Source organism: Mastomys coucha, unplaced genomic scaffold, assembly GCF_008632895.1.
Source record: "Mastomys coucha isolate ucsf_1 unplaced genomic scaffold, UCSF_Mcou_1 pScaffold18, whole genome shotgun sequence".
NCBI classification, from domain to species: Eukaryota; Metazoa; Chordata; class Mammalia; order Rodentia; family Muridae; genus Mastomys; species Mastomys coucha.
In genome coordinates, this window is record NW_022196900.1 from 79,637,117 (window position 1) to 79,658,426 (window position 21,310).

The following is a 21,310-nucleotide window of genomic DNA, read 5'->3' on the forward strand; positions in this document are numbered from 1 at the left end:
AGAGGCTGTGCAGAGTGCAGGCCACATCACAAGGCCAGCAGCAGAAGGGCCTTGGGGAAGGGAGGGACACAGTGCCAGCAACCAGAGGACAAAGTGAAGGAGACAGGTGGAAAGCAAGAGGAAAAGGTGACATCTGAAGTGGTGGACAAGAAGGTGTCTCAGCGGTGGCCAGGTATATTCTAGGCCAAGGGGAGTTGTCTGTAGACCCAGACTGTGGGATGTAGCAGTGGCTTTGGCTGGGATCCAGGGCTGCAAGCAAGGCTGTGCCAGTGGGAGCCATGTCGTCTAAGGGATCCCCTGCAGAACCTTCTCGAGGTAAGGATAAGGGCAGTCTAGGGTGACAGCTGATGAGAAGCTTGGGCCGGAAGCTGACCTTGCCTCCGTACAACAAAGCCCAAGGTTTTAGAATAAAACCTGTGCGCAGCTGCACGGATGTGCCAGGGCGGTATATTTAGGGTCGCCTCGATTCAGCTTCTTGTCACTTTCAAATGCCAAAAATCTGTGTTTCCGGAAAGAAGGGGTGGGGAGCCGCCTAGCACCTTCCCCAAAAACCAACAGAGATTTTAATTATATACTTTAGTCTTAAAAAAAAAACAAAACCTCTCTGTGGCTATGGACTCAGTGACCACAAGCCAGGTTTTAAAAAGCACCAGGCTAAGCAGATGTCAAGAGCATTTCCTGTCCTCTCCCTAGAGTCCTGGCCCAGTGATGGATGGAATACAGATGTGCTGGGCAGAGGTAAGGGGCAGGCACATCTGGGCAGAAGCAGGTGGAAAGAGAGGAAGAGGACAGTATGTCCCGGGCCCATAGCACACGCCCACCCAAAAGTCAAGAGGTGAAACCCTTGGCAGGTGTTTTGTTCCTCCTTTGTAGGATGACAGCATTGTGTGTGTGTGTGGGGGGGGGGGGGGGGGATGTCTGAATCTTGACTTTAGTGTTTTTTTTTTCCTGCTGTGAATATCTATCCTCATGTGTCCTTTCTATCTATGTACTTACACACCACAATGTTGGTGACAATTTCAGTGGGTTAGGAGCTGCATAGGCACTACTTCGGCTACACACCTGTGCAACAGGCCCTGATGTCCAGGATAAAGTTGGTCCAGGCTGCTGCCTGTATCAGGGTATGGGCAAATATGGTCCCTCAGGCATATCTTCCTCCCCACCTCTTTCAGGACACAGTGGGGCATACCAGTGTATCTTGGGAATTGTATCTGGAGACTGACTCTGAGCTCTGTGGTCACCCTCCCTTAATGATATGTGTGAGGTGCATAAGGTGTCTTGAAACTCTCTTGGACTGAACCAGCCACCATCACTTCCAGACTTCTGTGCTATGGGTCTGTGAAGGAAAGAGCCAGCACAAGAAACTACCTTGGTTGTTCCAGACAAGCAGTAGAACTGGGTTGGTTTTAGGAAAATAGATGTGACTTTGATCTGAAGTGGATCTAAGGTCCTGGGATGTCACACAGAAATAGAGCCTGCTGCTGAACAGTGGCTCAAGGGATCACCCTGTTTCTTTGCAGCATGGTGGATCTGCTCTGTACCCGCTGGGGTTGGGAACCTGGGAGGCACCCACCGCAGAACAGTTTCTGGGATCTGGTCTTCCCTGGGAGATTTCTTGAACAGCTAGCTGTCTCTGCTCTTGTAAGAGTAGCTCTGAGAACTATCACTCTGAGAAATGTTCGCCAGGAGCTGAGGCTCCCCACCTTGGCAGCTCCTGGGGTCAACTCCTGTGTGAGCACAGCATCTCTATGTGAATCAGGCACAGGGCATTCATCTCCATGCAGGGCTACAGAAGTGCAGGAGCTGTGGGAGAAGCGTCAGTCACCCAAGTCCTGATTTCTCAGCGTTCTTTAGGTATCAATGTGACAACCTTGAGAAACCCATGGGAAGCAAGCAAGAGCCTGAAAGGCAAAGTCACAGAGCAAAGGCAACACACACAATTCTTTCTCTTTTCTCCCTCCCTCCATCCCTCCTTCCCTCTCTTTCTTTCCTCTCTTCCTTCCTTCCTTCCTTCCTTCCTTCCTTCCTTCCTTCCTTCCTTCCTTCTTCCCTTCCTTCCTTTCTCTCTCTCCCTTTCTTTCTCTCTTTCTCTCTCTCTCTCTCTTTCTTTCTTTCTTTCTTTCTTTCTTTCTTTCTTTCTTTCTTTCTTTCTTTCTTTTTCTTTTCTGAAACGGTATTGCTATGTAGCCCAGGCTGGCTTAGCCTTAACCTCACAGAGATGCCCCTGTTTCTGCCACCAAGTGCTGGGATTAAAGGCATGACCACATCTCCCAGTTCAATTTTATTTTTCTAAACAAAACTATGGACAGGAAACCATATCATGAAAATAAATCAGCTCAAAGGCAAACAGAAGGTTTCACGGTTGCCTGCTTTCATCCATCTGATCTTAGGCCTGGGATCAGTGTCCACGGCTATGTACTGAACCTTCAATATGGTGCCAAAAGAACACCATAAAAAGCCTTTCCTTTTCCATGAATACCCAGCCCTCACCTTCCCATAAATTAGGGTCTGGAATCTTCCAAAGATGCCAAGACTCCCAAAGGCAGCCCCTCAACAGTGTGCTGGCTGGGACAGAGCACCATATAGCATTTGGACTTTTATATGCACGTGGGCACGGGATCTGGGAATCCTAGCTCCCAGCATGGCTCCTTCCATCACATCAGCCTGATACCATGTGCTGGTGAAAGCAACGGTATAAAAGTGAGGTGGAATTAGCCAAAAGCGAGACAGATACCCAGGGACAATGCTGGGATAAAATGCCTGCTGTGCTTCCCAGCCCCTGGGTGTAGAAAGGGCATGTCGTGGAGATGTGGCTTCTTGGGTTTTTCCAGTAAAATCCTGTTGCTGGCTGTGATGCTGGCAAAGTATTGTCCCTGGCAGATTCAGATAGACTGGGGGGCACACTGCTAATTTCCTGGCTGCTGTCCTGCATCCTGACCATCTGAGATATGGCTGGCCTGCCAGGAATTCTCTGAGTGACTCCAGGAGGAGGTTGATGTTTGGATCAAGGTCTCCAAGTAGAATATCTCTCCCTTTGCAATTAATAACGGGTAATGGGGGGCACTCAGGATCTCATTTTGGGGTACATGGAAGAGGGTGCTTGATGTTTTCTTCTCCCGATCCTGACAGCTTCATAAAATCCTTCCATTTTGCTGGCAAAATGGCTGAGGTTAAAAGCATTTATTGCTCTTGGAGAGGACCCAGGTTCTGTTCCCGGCACTCACGTGTCAGCTCACAACCACCTGTAACTTCAGTTCCAATGGATAGGATTCTCTCTTCTGACTCACACATGACACATATATATGCACTCAGGCACATACATAAAATAATCATGTTTTTTAAATCCTTCAATTTCTGCATTCATTTTCCTAGTGGCATCCACAAAAATTATCCACCTCACTTATGCAACATTTTCAAATTTCATTCATTCATTCATTCATTCACTCTTTAGTGTGTGTGTGTGTTTTTGTGTATGTGTGTGATTCTTTTCCAGGCTGGTCTGTCATAAGCACTGTCTCATAGAGTGTAGGGTGTTGTAACAATGTCCTGCATTGCCTTCCCCTCTCCAGTAGCAAAGACCAAATTAACTCCAGATATTGTCCAAGGCCCCCAAAGAGGGCAAACGGACTATGGTTGAAAACCACTTCCTGGGCTGGAGAGATGGCTCATCGGTTAAAAGCACTGGCTGTTCTTCCAGAGGTCCTGAGTTCAAATCCCAGCAATCACAAGGTGGCTCACAACCATCTGTAATGGGATATTGATGTCCTCCCTCTTCTGGTATGTCTGAAGAGATCAGTGGTGTACTCACATACATAAAAATAAATTTAAAAAAAGAAAAAGAAAAAAAGAAAACCACTTCCTTCGAATAATGCCAGAACTCTCTTCAGCCTTGCTGGTTAGGACGTGGAATCCTTTTAGTGGGTGTCTAGTAACAATTGAGAATAATTAGAAAGTCTTTGACTTCCAAATTCAACTTCCAAGATAATGTCCCAAAGACAGTCACAAAAATATACAAAGAGCCCCATGTCCAGGGTTGTTGTAGCATAACAGACCAGAAACAACCCAAACAGCAACAAGAGACAAGCTGTGAACTGATATTCCTCTCAGGGGGATGCCACACAGTGGCAAGAATCTCTTAGGATACCCTTAGTCTGTAGTTGGCCATGATATGAGAAAGAGCAAGGCAGTGTAGATACTGTGCTGTTTATCTAATATAAATAGTCTGCACACATACATCACACATGTTAAGGCACATATGTAGTTATGTGTGCCTGTGTGAGCACACGTGTGATGTATGCATGTGAAGGTGTGTGTTTGCCTGTGTGCACACACGTAGGAGTCGGAGTGGAATGGCTGATGTCTTGCGACCTTGCTCTCTACCTTATTTATGTGCGGGAGACAAAGTCTCTCATGGGACAGGAAGCTTCCCAGTCAGTGAGGCTGGCTGGCCCAGTGAGCTGTAGGGATCTGCCTTTTCCACCTCCTAGTGCTGGGGTTACAGCATACACAGCTGTGGTCAGCTCTTAACATGGGCAGGAGGGATTCAAACTTAGGTCCTCGTGGGCAGAGCAAATGGTCTTAACCCCATACGTTTTAAATAGGGAGCCAAGCCACGAGTGAGAAACAAACAAAAAAACAAAAAATGAGAAACTGTGAGTGCTAAAAGCAAACAGAGACAGAATCCAGGGCATGGGGAAGTGAGTCAGAGCAATCGCAAGGCTCCATTATACATTCTGTATAGATTTCACGAAATATGAAAGAAAAAACAATTCAAATACAAGAATAAAGAGCAAATGCAATAAAACCCAAAGCATAGTATCGGAACTAACTGTATATTGAGTTGGTAGCTGGTGGCTTTGCTACAATAAGGGTGTGTGTGTGTGTGTGTGTGTGTGTGTGTGTGTGTGTGTGTGTAATTTTAAACTAGAGAAATTTGACTATACATTCTTTTTTAAAAGATTGTATTTATTTTATCTATAAGAGCGCACTGTAGCTGTCTTCAAACACACCAGAAGAAAGCATCAGATCCCATTACAGATGGTTGTGAGCCACCATGTGGTTGCTGGGAATTGAACTCAAGACCTCTCTGGAAGAGCTGTCAGTGCTTTTAATCACTGAGCCACCTCCCCAGGCTGACTATATATCCTTAGGGAAGGAGCTCAAGAACAAACTACAGGGGCTGGAGAGGCAGTTGAGCATCCAGAGCACTTGCTGCTTTCGCAGAGGACAATACCAGTTCAGTTCCCAACACCAGATAACAGGTAACAGCTGTCTCAAACTCCAGTTCTAGAGAATCCAATGGCCTCTTTTGGTATCTGTGGGTATTGTATGTACATAGTGGACAGATACACATGCAGGCAAAAACACTTATGCATGAAAACTGAAAGCAAAAATTTTTTAAAAGAGTACTCAGAAGCCCATACCGAAAGGACTTCACAGTGGCCAGAGGGACAGCAAGAGAAGCTTTCCAGAAACAAGAGTTTGCATTCCAGAAGCCACACTAAAAAACAAAGACAAGCCAGGTATAGTGAGAAGGCCTTCTCACCTCAGCTCTGCGGTGGTCAGGGGGGTCGGGTGAGGTGTGTGCGTGTGCGTGTGTGGTGTGTGTGCATGTGTGGTGTGTATGTGTCTGTGTGTGTGTGGTGTGTGCTTGTGTGAGTGTGTGCGTGTGTGTCTGTGTGTGTGCGTGTGTGGTGTGTGTGGTGTGTGTGCGTGTGTGTGCGTGTATGTGCGTGTGTGTATGTGTGTGTATGTGTGTATGTGGTGTGTGTGCGTGTGTGGTGTGTGTGTGTGTGTGCGTGTGTGTGTGTGTGTGTGCATGTGTGTCTGTGTGTGTGTGGTATGTGTGCGTGTGTGGTGTGTGTGTGTGGTGTGTGTGCGTGTGTGTGCGTGTATGTGTGTGTGTGTAGGGGGGTGTGGGGTGGAGACAGGCAGATCTCCCAGGCTCACCTAGCTTCATCAGAGAGTTCCCAGCTAAAGAGACACTCTGTCTCAAACAACAAGGTGGAAAGCTTCCACAGAATAATACCTAAGGTTGTCTCCTGATCTCTAAACACACATACACCACTACACATACACATACACAAACATATCACACACATACCACATGATTACACACACAACATTACACTTTACACTACACACACCAAACACACACCACACACACTATACTATATACTACATAAACACACACACCACACTATACCACACACACATAAATACACACACACAGACACACACCACACTACATCACATAAACACACTACATACACATACACCACACACATAGATCAAAACACCACATATGTTGACACCCAGAGCACATAAGCAGCATCAGACATTGCTTGCCTCTCATAGCATCTATTCTTGGCACTGCTGACATTTGGGCTGGGCATTCTTTGTTGTAAACATCATTCTCTGTATCTGCAGGCTTTTGAGCAGTATTCCTGGTCCAATGAGATGCTCACATGAACCTCTTCCCTAGCTGCAATGACAATGGCTAGATATTGCCCAAGATCTTTAGGGAGGTGAAATTGCTCCTGCTGAGAACCACTGTCTACAGGTGAGCTTTATTTTAAAACCTAGTGACCTAAGACTGTAGAAAAAGAACTAGGCCAATGAGATGTTTTGCATCTTTCTACACAAGCCTAATGACCACAGTTTGATCCCAGAATCCACAGTGGAAGAAGAGAACTGTCTACCAAAAGTTGTTCTCTGACCTCCACAAGAGCACTGTGGCAAGTGTTTACCTGTACTCATGCACACATCAAAATATTTCTAATTTTAAAAATAAGATTATAATTTGAAAAATTAAAAATCTATTTTTTAAATTACATGTATGAGTCTATGTGGGAGCAAGTGCACATGAGTGCAGGTACCCAAAAATACCACAAGAGGGCGAACGATCCTCTAAAGCTGGGCAGTTGTGATCTACCCAGCCTGAGCACTAGGAATAGAACTCAGGTCTTCTACAAGAGAAGCACAAGCTCTTAACTGCTGAGCTACCTCTCCAGCCCCAGTAATAAATAAAAATTTTAAATGAAAACCAAACAACACAACAGCAACAACAAAATACATTCAGAGAGGTGAAAGAAGAGCTGCCCTAACAGAGAAATCCTGAAAAACACAGGGCCTGTGTTATATGTGAACCCTAAAGAAGTTGGCATGGCTGGAATCCAGTGGTACACAACAAGACCACAGAGCAGCTGGAAAAGCTAGGCTGTTCACAGGACACTCTGTTCTTTACCTCAAATAACTCAGCACAGTGATTCCAGACATCCTGTGCCCTAGGAAGAATTCTATTCAGTTCAATTGTTGCTGATTCTATGACAGTCTGTGGCACTCAGAGTCATGCCTGCTTCCATCTGGGGAGTGATATATGTCTAGAGTTACCAGCAATAGGGTCTGGGGAGAGGCTCCGTGTGAAATCACTTATTCTACAAACGTGAAGACTGGAATGCAGATCCCCACAGTCCACACGTCAGCCAGGCGGGCTCTGTGGCTTCTTGCAATCCCAGCACTCATGAAACAGAGAAAGGATGCTCAGAGCAAGGTGGTTAGTTAGACAAGCTGGAACTGGCAAGCTCTGGGTCCCGGGAGGGACCCTGTTAATACATAAGGTAGAGAGTGATCAAAGAAGGTAACTGATGTCAACTTCAAGTCCCCACATGACACGCGCGCGCACACACACACACACACACACACGCATGCACACACACACACACACACATGAAGAAAATGGAGTTTCCAGCAAGGACTCTGGACAGGCAACTCCACAAAGCTGAGAAAGAGATAGGGGGGCAGGGGCAGACATTCTGCCCTCAGCAAAGCTGTAAACGGGAAGCCGAGTTTACCATCTGAACTGCCTGAGGCTTTGAGAAAACAATCCTAGAACCCTTGGCCTCCTCCTCCAGCCCCTGATAAAACCAGCTCCAGATGCCATGATTTTGGAAAAGGCCCGCTGTGGGCAGGAGGTGGCTTCCCTGGCCACACCAGTGTCCACATCCTGCCAGTCTACATCTGGGGCGCTGTGCCCATCCAGCCAGACTAGGCCTCCACATGCCAAACCCTGTGTTGGTCAGTAAGACACTCACAAAATGTTAGCCTTTCTTTTCCCCTCCTAGACAAAGTTAGATTCACCCAGACAACCTAAATCTGTCCTGCCTCTGACCAGAAGAAATATTTCAAAAGTCCTCCTCCTCCTCTTCTTAGAGTTGCTGGCAGGAGAGTCACAGCTCCTCAGGGCCCATGTCTCAGGCCCTCCCTCAGCTGTCTGTCAAGACGCCATCTTAACCTGTGCCTTTAGCCTGAAGCTCTCCCCACATGCTGCCTCCTCTCAGACTGATGATCTCCTAGGTTCTCTCCTGCCTGACACATTTTCTTTTGCTCAGTCCAGCTGAAGAGCCTCCTCCTTACACACCAGGCTACATGCCGGGTGGATAGATGCCCTGCAGCTGCCTGTTCATCAAGCCACTGTGTTCCGTGGACAGAGGGTGAGCTTTTGCTCTTCCTGGGACTCTGGCTCAGTGTCCATCACTCTCAGCTCCCAGGGCTGGGGTGCTGCTGCTGGTCTGTGCCACCACATCACAGTGAGTCCCCACTAGATACTGGGATGTCTACACTTGCTGTGAGATTTACTTCCTTCCTGATGGGGCCCTTGAGGGTGAGGACGGGTTCCCCAGACCCTGAGGAAGAGGTCTGGGCTTAACTGCTCTGTGCTGCTGGTACCAAAGGCTGAGGGGCCCACCCTGGGCTCCTGCAGGACCTCAGAGGAGGGTGGGGCCCTGGGGCTGGTGACCTGTGGATTATGCACCTGAAGGAATTTCTCCCACCAGGAGCCTCAGGGCTGTGGTGAGGCCCAGCCTCACTCCTGAGGTATTTTCAGCCGAGTCTCCCTCCACACTGGCTTTCTTCACAGGCCATTTCCATAAACGGCTCTGCACACATAATTACCGGTCCAGTCCTCAGCTGGCTCCAGACCCCAAATTAAAAGGGAACACCCGCACAGGCGACCACATCAAGTCTGCCGAGGTAAAAAATAATTCCCAGGAGATGTGAGCAAGGAATGATTCCTCCAGAAGAAACTCAAGGACATGGTCCATGATGACACATCCTGATTACCTACCTATCCTGTGACTCACTCTTGCAGAGACACCCCCCCCCCATCAGTGGACAAAGTTGAGTCAGAACTGGGAAGGTCTTCAGGGTCGGGGTTCTGAGGGAGGGAGCTAAGGCCCACAAGGGGTTATCTGCTGAGGTCTCATATGAGCTCAGGGTAGTGTGATGCCAACTTTCAGACCCACAGCCATGGAAATGAGTGGACCTGGAGTTTGATAGTGGCATATTGGGATGGAGGTGACTCTTAACACGTTCTGTCCACAAGGAAGCCACCTTCCCCCTGCTGGGTCTGATGGAACTGGGGGTGTCAGGAGGTGCTCAGAGATGTGCTCACTGCTGCCACCACAGGGATGAGGACGGCAGTCCATCTCTCCCAACACAGCTCTCCGTGCTCCCTGACTCCTTCCCTTCTGTCAGTCTTTCCTGAGCACCTACACACAGCTGCTGTGGCACATGGTGGCGTGAGGGGCATGGAGAGTCCACATGGGACATTTCTAGGTTGTTTCCCAAGGACAAGGAAAAGGAGGGGCTATCTGTGACCCTAAGTCAGACAGAGAAAGCAAGCACCCTAGAAGATGGACCATGCAGGCTGCAACCTCATCATGAAGGAGCTTGCCTGTCAAGGATGGAAGAGCTGGGCTAGGGCAGGTGCCTGGAAATCTTGCCCATCCCTTTTAAAACGGGTGAAGTTTATCTAGTGTCTAAAAATGGATGTGGGCATGGGTGAAGCTCAGTGGTAGGAGCACTTGCTTAGGAAGGGAAAGACCCCAAGTCTGATGTCCAGGGCATGCTCGTGTGTACATGTGCATGCCCAAATGGGTGCACATACACACACACACACACACACACACACACACACAGACACATACACACAGACACATACACACACACACACTGACACACACACACTGGCACACAAACACACTGGCACACAAACACACTGACACACATACACACTGACACACACACTGACACACACATACACGGACACACACACTGACACACACACACTGACACACACACACTGGCACACAAACACACTGACACACATACACACTGACACACACACTGACACACACATACACTGACACACACACTGACACACACACACTGACACACACACACTGGCACACACAGACACTGACACACACAGACACTGACACACACACACTGACACACACACTGACATACACACAAACACACTGACACACACACTGACACACACACACTGACACACACAGACACATACACACTCACACACACACATTCACACACACACACACACACACACACACACACACACACACACCAGCGGTGGATGAGAATGAGGATATACTTTTTTGGTACTGAGGGTACTGGGGATTGAACCCAGGGCCTAGCACACCAGGCAAAGGCTCCACCCCTGAGCTATATCCCCCATCTTTTTTTAAAAGAGATTTATATTTATTACCTTTAATTGTGCATTGCATGTCTGTCTGTATGTGGGTATGTGCACTTGAGTGTAGGTGCTCGTAGAGGCCAGAGGTATCAGATGGCCCTGGAATAACAGCGGGTTGTGAGCCATTTGACATTGGTGCTGAGAACTGACTAGGGTCTTCTTAGAGAATAGCAAGCTTGCTGTACACTAAGCCATCTCCAGTCATGGTTTTCTTTCTTCTTTTCTTTCTATCTTTTTTTCTTCCTTCTTTCTTTTCTTTCTTCTTTCTTTTTTTCTTTTCTTTTCTTTTTTTTTTTTAAGACAGGGCCTTACCAAATTCCCCAGCCTGGCTTTGAACTCAAGACGCTCCCTCAGCCTCCTGAATCCCTGGGACTACAGACAAAGAGCAGCTTTATTCAAAGCACTCCCAGGCTGAAAAGAACCAAATCTCCATTAATAAGAATAAATAAATAAGGGCTGGAGAGATGGCTCAGCAATTAAGAGCACTGTCTGCTCTTCCGGAGGTCCTGAGTTCAATTCCCAGCAACCACATGGTGGCTCACAACCATCTGTAATGGGATCTGATGCCCTCTTCTGGTGTCTGAAGACAGTGTACTCACAGACATAAAATAAGTAAATAAATCGTTTTTTAAAAAAAGAATATATGAACAAAGATCATGTGTGGGCCATTCATGCAACTCAGAAGTTAAGAGCCACAGAGACACTGGGCAGTGGTGGCACACGCCTTTAATCCCAGCACTTGGGAGGCAGAGGCAGGCAGATTTCTGAGTTCGAGGCCAGCCTGGTCTACAGAGTGTTCCAGGACAGCCAGTTCTACACAGAGAAACCCTGTCTGGAAACAACAAAACAAAACAAAACAAAAACAAAAACAAAAAAAGAACCACAGAGACAAGAATGTGGGCGACTCTCAGGGAACTGCTCTGGGAGGGAGTTAACAGGCAGCAGGTGGGTGGCCACCGCTGCATGATCCCATTTATATGAAGTTTAGAAACAGGCTGGGGGAGCCTTTGGAGATAGGAATCACAAAGCAGTTGCCCAGGGGGACTGGCTGGTAGAAGCTTGATTCCCAGGGGAATTCATTTTCTCATTGCAGTGGTCTGAATTTTATGTAATGAGCACATGAAACTTATCTGGATGGCAGATAAGTGTACAGAGGACATAAGCATCAGATGCAGATGAAGTGCTGTGTGACCTTGGGACTATCGCAACCTCTCTGAGCCTCACTCTCCAGTGGCAGTACTTGTGAATGCAAATGCAGGAACAGATGTGGAGGTCTGGGCATGTGGCCAGCACAGCTATCATCCTATTGAGTCCTGGCAGCCCCTTAAGTTGAGCACTTCCATCTTACAGAAGAGGAAACTGAGGCTCAGAGAGAGGCGGGGCCTAGGAAAGGCCAGATCATATCACAGAGTAGGTACAGCATCAGGATGGGAATTCTTTCTGTGTGAGTCCCAGGTCAGAAGTCCTTTGGCCCAGCCCTTCTCAGGTTCTCTTGTTTCCAAACTGTGTGTGTGTGTGTGTGTGTGTGTGTGTGATCTCTGACAACCATCTTCATAGCACATGTATGCATTCTCTGTCTCTCCCACTGGAAGATCATCTCTCAAAGGTCATAGGCAGTGTGACTGCCCCCCCAACTGGAACCAAGAGCCAGGTCCCCTGGCACATAGTAGGAACTGCATGACTACTTGTGGGAGGAATGGATGAATGAATGAACAAATGAGTGAGTGAAGAAATGAAGGAATTCCCTGGGTAAGAGCCAAAGGAAGTGATCCCAAGGTCAGTGATGAGAAAGGATCTCTGGCCACGGAGCTGGCAGGGACAGAGGGAGACCATGGTCGGGTCTCTAACGCTCGCACAGTCTTACTCTTTCATACCCAGCCACCACAGTCCATTGCTACCCCTGCCCTTGGCCATCGAAGGCCTAGGGAATAAAAAATCCTGGGCTGGGAAAGGGGTCAATGCATGTGCTGGTGGCTCCGTTGTGGTCCTGCCTGGACTCGGCCTGTTAGTGCTGTCTGTGCCTCAGTTTCCCCATCCAGAACAGAGCCACCTGCCTGTCCACTGATGTGAGCAGAGCTGGTCCTTCCTGCCTCCTCCTGTCCTTGGGAAGGAGAGGAGGGCCTGAGGCCACCCAACCAGGGACAGGGCAGTGAGCAAGCAGGTTCATCTGAAGCAGACCCAATGATCAGGGCTAGGAGGCATCCCATTTTCCTGATACTATCATTCAGATGCCTGCAAGAAACAGACCACAGAAAGGAGGACACATGGGCAGAGACAAGCAGGGAATGAGGGCAGGTCTGAGAGGGGGCGACCATCAGGGTCTGGTGTTGAGAGTACCAGCTGAGCTCCAGGCTCTCCATTCTCCGAGCACAGGGACACCAGGGACAGGAATCTGCTGTCACATCTGCTCCTCAGGGTCACTGCCTTGACAGCCTGGGATGCTGCTGCTGTCAACGACATGCTGGTATTCCAGGGCTCTGACCTTCAGGATCAGCCTGGCTTGCTACCAGAACAGCACCTGGGTACGTGTGTGACACACGGGGCCTGGTAATTACCAGCTAAACAATCATTCTAAGATGGATATAGTGGCATACACAGAGAAACCTTGTCTTGAAGAAAAAAAAAAATCCATCCCTAGGTTTCAGTGTACACAAGACACAGACACACAGGGCTAATTTATCTCCCAGCCTCTTTCTTTCAACAGGATTCGCTGTGATTCTGATACCCTGGCTGACTTTACATATATGATGTAGCCCAGGCTGGCCTTGTAGCTGTGACAATCCTTCTGCCTCAGCCTCCTGAGTGTTAGGATTTTTAGTCATAATTTAACACATATAGCCACATAGAGCTTCTCCTGCTTTATGTGCAAGGCTGGGCTGCAGCTGGAAGAGCTGGGGGTCAGCAGTGGCCTGGCTCTGGGTCACACTGGGGTGGGCAGTGCCCATGTCCTAGTTCGCCCTCTCAAGGGAGGGAAGGCTGCTTTTCTGCTTCTGCTCCAGCCAGTCATATAACCTGGAAGACAGGTCACCGGAAGTCCCATTTATTCATCTATTTTTAGACAGGGTCTTGCTATGTAGCTCAGGCTGGCCTGGAACTCATTGAGCTCCCACTTGCCTCTGCCTCCCCAGTGCTGTAATTAAAGGTGTGTGTCACCATACCAGGCCTAGGAGTCCCATTTAAAAGGACAGGTTTAGGCTCAGAGATGACAAGGGACTTCCCTAAGGTTGCACAGCAGCAGCAGGCCCTGGTCTGTTCATAGTAACCATTCCCACCAGACCTGTTCATGTTTTGACAGAGGAGGGGGGTGGGGTACAGAGCATGGGCTGGGTAGTGATTCATTCTGAGCAGCAGCTCCTCTGGGGACATTCTTGGGAAAGTCTATCCTTCCTTCTTAGTTCTGAGCCCTGGGTCAGCCTGTCCTAAGGCTGAAGAGGCAGTTACAGCCCCACATGTGGTCTATCCTAAGTCTCCACCCTGCCCTCTAAGCAGGAAACAGTATCTAGATCCCTCCTGTCCCTGTGCCTTCGGTCAGAAATACCCACCTTCCCGATGTGCTGCGCTCTACCCTACCTAGGCCACCGCACTATGGATGCGGAAAAGAGGCTCGGGTGCCCTCTCTCAACCGCCTTCAGGTAGGGAAACGACTGGCCGAGGATCCCCCACACCCTGCTGTCCAGCCTCCTATGCTCCTCTGCCTCATCCTATCAAACGCTCTCCCCATCTTGGAGGGAGTATCCCCAACCCAAGCCCTGGAGGTAGAGCTAAGCAATCCCAGCATCTTCAGGACAGTCACTGCTTTTCTGTGCCTTCCTGCTCTCCCCTGGGTAATGGGAGTGGAGACTTGACGGTCACCTGCTGCTAGGAGGATTCGATTTGCTCTGCTGGGCTGGTGGCCATGGCTCTTTCCCTGGTCTCAGCTCCTTTCCCTGGGTGTTCAAACCTGCCCAGGCCAATAGCCACAAACACCAGCCAAACCTGTGGTCGGTGGGGATCCGACGGCTCGCACTCGCTCCTCATGACTTCCTATAATCTTTGACTCCAGTCCCAGAGGATCTGAAACCCTCTTCTGCCCCCGTGAGGCACTGCATGCACTTGGTACACATATATACAAGCAGGAAAATCTCATATACATAAAAGAAAAAAATTTTTAAAAAAATTTAAAGGTGAGGGAATGTAGCGGGAGAGATAGCTCAGGAGCCACTCGTTTCCCTACCTGAAGGCAGGTAGAGAGGGCACCTAAGCCTCTGTTCTCCATCCATAGCTAGTGGTGGCCAGGGTAGGGCGGGGCACAGCACAGGGGGAAGGTGGGTGTCTAGGACTGAAAGCTCCAGGGCAGGAGGGAACCTACATCCTCTCTTCTGTTTAGAGAGCAGGGTGGGGGCTTAGGATAGACCTCGTGGGGCTGTAACTGCCTCTCTAGCCTTAAGATCTTCTCAAGAACCTGGATTTGGTTTTCCAGCACCCACATGGCTGCTCACAACTGTCTGTAACTCCAGTTTTAGGGCATCTGATGCTTTCTTCTAGTCTCTGCCAGCACTGGACATGAATATGGTGCACAGACATACATGCAAGTAAAACACTCAAACATATAAGTAAAAAAAAATAAATAAAGACTAGTAAGAGAAAGTGGTCCTGGTGTCTACAGATAGATACCTGGAGGAAGGAGGAGCCACTCTTTGGGAGAATGGACTCACAGCTGCCCCTTGGGTCACTCACTGGCCTGAACACTCTCCATGCCAGGCCAAGGTCCAGCCACTGGGGCCAAGGCCCACAAGACTACAGTCATGTCTGAGTCTGTCCACTCCACCTTCTGACACTGCACCCCACCCACCCACTTCCTACTGCCCAGAAAGAGCCTGCTGTCCGGCCATGAGGGTCAGCTCTGGTCACTTTGATATGACCACAGGTTTCCACACTGAACTTTGTCCCTCTCTTCAGGGCTGCGTTTATCACAGTGACAGCATCACGGCCTCTGTTTACTCATCAGTCTACCCAGGACTGATTTCCGGTGCCACCTAGGGGACCTGGACATAGCCAGATCCCAACTCCTGGGTGCCTTGGTGGACGAAGACCCTGGGCACCAGCGCTAACACTCAGACCTTCCAATCCTGACCCCCTGCAGTCGCCTCTCTCTGTGGTTTTTACTGAACCGTGACTCCCTGTCCCAGGGGCCTTGTATTACCCGAGGTCATCATCCCCCGACGACGGGCGGCCACGCTCACAACCATCTTCTCCTCCCCCACCGCCCCACCCGGATCCCTGACGCCCTTCCTGCACTCACCCATGTTGACGAAGCTCATGACCAGGTCAGCACGGCCCAAGTGAGCCTGTGGTGGCCCGCCGTCGTCGTCATCGGTCATGGCGTGATATAGATCCAACATGAAGAGGGGCGCAGACGCTGGCTGCCGGGCAGCGGCGGGTGGTGCACGGGGTCGGGGCCGCCCGGGCAGCCCGAGCACCGCCAGGATTTCACGCTGCATGTCGCGGCGCTCCCGCGCTCCCAGCCGACGCTGGGGACAGGTGTGCGGGGGACGCGGACCGTGGCCTCCTCCTAGAGCGCACAGAGCAAGACCCAATAGCCAGAGTGGCCCGGGCCGCACAGCCATCTCGGACTTTCAGCGGGCGCGCATCCACTAGTAGCTGGACGCGACGCCCGGACGGGGAGGACAAGAAGGCGCAGTGGATCCCCAGAGTTCGCACCTGTCGCCGGCAGTTCTGCAGCGACTGCGCACTAAGCGCTCGGCAGGCGATCGCTGCGCCCTTAGGTCCCTCAGAGCAACTTGGGCTCTCACAGCGCTGACCGGCGAGTGTCCGCAGGAGGACCTCGGTAGCGGCTCAGACCAGGGAGCGCTCTTCCTCGGCCCCGCCCCTTCCCCGACCAGCCAATGGGACCTCGGGGGCGGGTCCGGGTGCGGAGAGACACCCCCGGACGGTCTGCGCAATTACTGGTGCGTCAAGTGGTGGGAGCCCCCTGATGCACCCGTAGGTGGGTACGGGCGGGCTGGAGAGAGGCCTTTAAGGGTGTCTTGGGTCCCCATCCAGCTTCCGGGGCGCATACTTGGCTCCACGAGGAGACATTGGGGGTCTCTGAAGCAGGCACTCGCTCTCTGGGCGCGGGTGGGATCCTGAGTCCCCCGAGCAGCGGTAGGACTCACAGCATCGCTCTTCTGCTCTGGGAGTCCCAGCATGCGCTCCTAGTTCCGGCCGTCGGGGCCGGGAGAGTGCCAGCAGTGCAGCGAGGGTGGGGCACACTCCGTTGCCAGCAGTAATCAGGGCCCAGGCCCCGCTACTTCCTCGGCGCCAGACTCCCCTTGTAGATCCAACCGGGATGGGCTCTGAGCCTCCCGAAGGAGGTCTACCTTTGCTTATCTCTTCTGTGACAGCCCTCCCCCGAGGGACTTGCAAGAAAGAGTCCTTGTAAAAACTCCCTAACTGGTTCCGCCCCTTTATGCACTCCTGCCTCCTAAGGCGGCTGCCACAACACTGACACTGACAATAAAGGTGTTGGTGTGGCTCCAGTGGAGCAGCGAATGAGTTCCAGGAGGCTGGAAGGAATTGAACAGGAAAGACGGAAGTCAGTGGGAGGAAAGTACCCTGCAGAGGGAATGGCTGCGTCAAGGCTGGGAGTGTCATAATGACAGGTAACAGGTAACAGGCTTTCCTATTAGTGTTGACAAGCCATTATGGGCACGCAGCTGCCTCTTTTCCTTTTCTTCTTCTCTCTTTCTTAGCTTACACAAAGCAATTTATTAACAAAATAATCTTGAAAAGTCCTGTTCACAGACCACGATGACCCCTTCCTTTGAGTGCTGTCACAAGGGAAGAGAGGGACCACCTCAGCCTGCCCAATCTTCACATCCCTGAACAAGCAAGAGCGCTGAGGGTTGACTGGGCTCCAGATTCAGGGGGGTCTGGGATCTGTTTCCTCTTGTGGTCTAGAGTTTGATATTTAGGGCAATGCCACCCAGCTTCTTGCTCCTCTGGTCCACATCGGTAACATGGACAAAGGTATAAGGATGTAGAGATACAGTAGACGTCAAACACATCCTCTCCTTCAGCCACTTGAGGTCCAAGGCCGCTGGCTTGCTCTTTTCCTTCCCTTTGGGAGGTGCTATTTCTAAATGTCATCTCCAAACTCCTAAATCAGCCCTGCCCCTCTCTGAGGCAGGTTCTCACTATGTAGCATTGGCGGACCTGGAACTTGACCTATAGAACAGGCTGGCCTCAAACTCATAGATATGCCTGCTTATCCCTGGGTCTGGGATTATGGCATGTGCTACTGTGCCCCACAAAAGCTTTTTTTTTTTTTTTAAAACAAACAAACAAATGGGGAAGCTGAATGTTAAGCACTTTACCTCAGGTGCACAATAGTGCACCTGGAGAACGAAGGGGTGGGGCCAGTGCTGGGGAGGGTTCCAGGAGAGAGACCATAAAGGCCCTGCAGGTGGGGCTACATGAGAGTCTGGGCCAATTAAGGATTCTCTACTGTGCATTCAAAATATAAATCCAAATAAATGTATAATAACGCCTACCAAAATCATGCTGGTGAGGTTCTTTTGAAGTTTTCTTTTTTCTTAAATGTGTGTACCTCCTGTGTGCAAGTGTCCTCTGACACCAGAAGAGGACAATTGGAATTACAGCCCATTGTGAGCCACTTGATGTCCTGGGTACTGAACCCAGATTTCTCCAGCCTTGTTTCAGGTATCAACTCAATCCTTCAAATAATCATGTGCAGTCTGTCTTTTATCAAACAGGTCAATTTCAATATTGTTTCAAAAGCCCCTTTAAGACATAGAGCTGTAGAATCTCTTATAAGTATCATTTATAGCTTAGGTAGGAAATAGGAGGTGGGACATCCTGTAGGCAGAAAGGATTCTGGGATAGTGCCAGGCACGGGAGATTCACCCAAGAAGATGTGATGAGATAGATATAACCTGAAACGGTACCTGAGCATAGGCAACCTGCCACAAGCTAGAATGTAGATTGGAATAAACAAATTATTTGAAGTTATGATCTAGTCATATGGGCAAGGTATTTGTAAATATATTTTGAGTCTGAGTCTTATTTCTGGGAGCATGGGGCTGGGAGGAAGAACCGGAGTGAACTTCAACACAGAATGACTGAAGGTGCAGGAAGATGGCTGTAAATTCAAGGCCAGAATAGTCTACATAGTTCAAGACAGCCAGGACTAGCTTCATAGCTACAGTCATACTGTCTCAAAACAAAAACAAAACAGAGCAAGGAGGAGGAAGAGGGGGAGGAGTGGGAAGAGGAAGGGAAGAGGGGGAAGAAGAGGGAGAGGAGGAGGAGGGGGAAGGAGGGGAGAAGGGAGGAAGAAGGTAGAAGAGAAAGAAGGAAGAAAAGGGGGAAATGTTGGGCTTTTAAGGACGGTGCTGCCAAGTAGCCTTTGAAACTGCCCAAGTTGAGGCTAGAGCTAGAATGCTGAGGAAGTGTGGGTGGGAGGAGGGAGGGAGACAAGTCCAGGACTGATGCTGGAGACATAGTAATAGGGAAAGGGGCTGTCAATAATTCCCTAATAGTGATGGGGTGAAAGCTTGATGACTGAGGTAGAAAGTTAGATGTCCATATAATTTTTGTGCAAGAGATCAAGTCTCCTGTCCATAGCTCACCCCATCCACCACCACCCCCCCACCCGACCCTGGGTACTCTCTGCAGTAGACTCCACATCATATCATCAAGAACCTCCCACACCACCTGTAGTTCTCAGGTTGCATTCTAGGCTACCCTGGGCTACCAGGCGACTTACTATCAGCAGCCCAACATGGGGCTGGTTCTTCAGGCTGAAACATTCATGCCAGCTTAGAAGCTGGCCACTCACTGTCTCCACAGTGTCTTCTATTCCTATAGCCTCCATCCAGAAACTAATTTGGCAACTGTCATAGTGGGCTGCTCTGTACTGAGCCCCGAACCAAGACGCTACCTTTTGGGCAGTCCCCATTCTAATGGTGTTGACCATCTGTGAACTAGGTCATTTCCAAAAGTAGAGTGAAAGCTGCATCCCCTGAGGAGCTGGTGACGTTTCTGGAAGGGTCCAGGATCAGTGCCAGGAAGAGGAGCTAGGTTCCTGTGAGTGGAACACTGGAACAGCACAAAGACTAAGGTGGCTAAAGTTTTTCAAAGAAGAGAGTGTCAAAACCTGAGCTTTCCAAAGCCTCACCTGCTGCGGACTACGACTTTGCTAAGTTTTTGAACTTTCTTATCCACAGGGGACTCAGATCATAGAATTGGGATGTACACTGAGATGTACCTAGAATGCAAGTTCTCTATAATGTATGGAATGCTGGCAATGTTAGCTGTTGATGTATCATTTATCTCATATGTGTGTGCACATGCAAGTCACGTGTGGAGGCCCGAAAACGACTTACAGGAGTAGTTGGTTTTCTTACCATGTGGGCTCTGGATTGAGCTCAGGTCATTAGCCTTGGTGGCAAGCATCTTTACCTGCTGAACTATCTTACAGGCCATCAAACATGTATTTTTTTTAAATCACATCTCAGAACTATTATTATGAGGGAAGAGACTCGTGTAGAGGTTAGAAGATGATTTTGTGGAATCCGTTCCCAATCTTTTTGTGGGTTTTGGGGATTAAAGGCAGATCTCCAGGCTGTGTAGTCAGCACCTTTACTGCCAAACCCCACCCCTGCACCCCCCACCCCCACCCCCATCAGCCACTGTAGTATTTTAAGCCTTTATCTGGCCAGTTTCCTTTGTCTTACACAGATTCCTGTTGAATGGGAGCTTTGGGTGGAGCCACCACCAGGCAAGCTTTTTTTTTTTTTTTTTTTTTAAGATTTAATTGTGTGTGTGCACACGAGAGCCTATGTCCTGAGAGGCCAGAGGCATTGGGGTTTCCATCTTATGTGGGTGCTGGGATCTTAGCTCAAGGCATGCAATAACAGTATATGCTTTCAACACCCATCCCTCCCTAGCCATATCTCCAGGTATCCCTCACACCTGCCTGCCATATGAGCTTCATGGAACACTCAGATCCTAAATTTCCTGGGAAGAAAGTAAGAGCAGGTAGTGTCCATGGAAATACAGACGTCAGCCAGTCCCACCATGCTCCTGCTGCTGGGCACCTGGAAGCAGAAGCCAATCTGGGTGAAAGCACTAGCCTACACTAAGTTCCCATAGCTTTTTAATAAGGTTTTTAATGAAAAATAAATTTATTCAAATTATATACATATTAAGGTGGTTAGTTCAGAGACACTGAGTTCCAGGACAGCCAAGGCTACATAGTAGGGCCTTGTCTCAAAATCAAAACAAGTAGGTGTGTGGGTCACATGTAGGTATGTATATTTGAGTGCAGATACCTACGGAGACTGTCTGATAATGGTGCTGGGAACTAAAGCCAGGTTCTTTGGAAGAGTATCAAATGCTCTGTTCTCTGTGTAGACCTGGCCTATCCTGGAACTCACTCTGAAGACCAGAACTCAGAGATATGCCTGCCTCTGTCTCCCTAGTGCTGGAATTAAAGGTGTGCACCACCATCATCCAGTGCCCTTAACACATTTCTAGCCCCAAATATTTATTTTTAATTGTAAATATGTATAGCATGTGGGTATGTGCATGTGTGCACAGGTATCTAGAGGCCAGAAGTTTTCCTGGAGCTGGAGTTGCAGGTGGTTGTATATCATCATTGGTGCTGGGAACTGAAAAGTGCTTCTGCAAGAGCAGCAAGTGCTCCTAACTGCTGAGCCAACTCTCCAGTCCCCAGCCGACAGCTTTCATCTG

At 49.4% G+C, this 21,310-nt stretch overlaps 1 protein-coding gene across 1 annotated transcript in view; it reads right to left on the bottom strand.

The window, feature by feature from the left end:
* Positions 1 to 16,426, bottom strand: part of LOC116095764 (bone morphogenetic protein 8A-like) — a 30,010-nt gene extending 13,584 nt beyond the window's left edge. Inside the window, exons 1-2 of the mRNA XM_031377022.1 lie at positions 15,738 to 16,426; positions 5,424 to 5,500 (exon numbers count right to left, since the gene is read on the bottom strand). Of these exons, the coding sequence (XP_031232882.1) occupies positions 5,424 to 5,500; positions 15,738 to 16,161 (501 nt within the window). The 5' untranslated portion in view covers positions 16,162 to 16,426. The remainder of the gene's footprint in view (positions 1 to 5,423; positions 5,501 to 15,737) is intronic.
* Between the last annotated feature and the right edge of the window lie 4,884 nt (positions 16,427 to 21,310).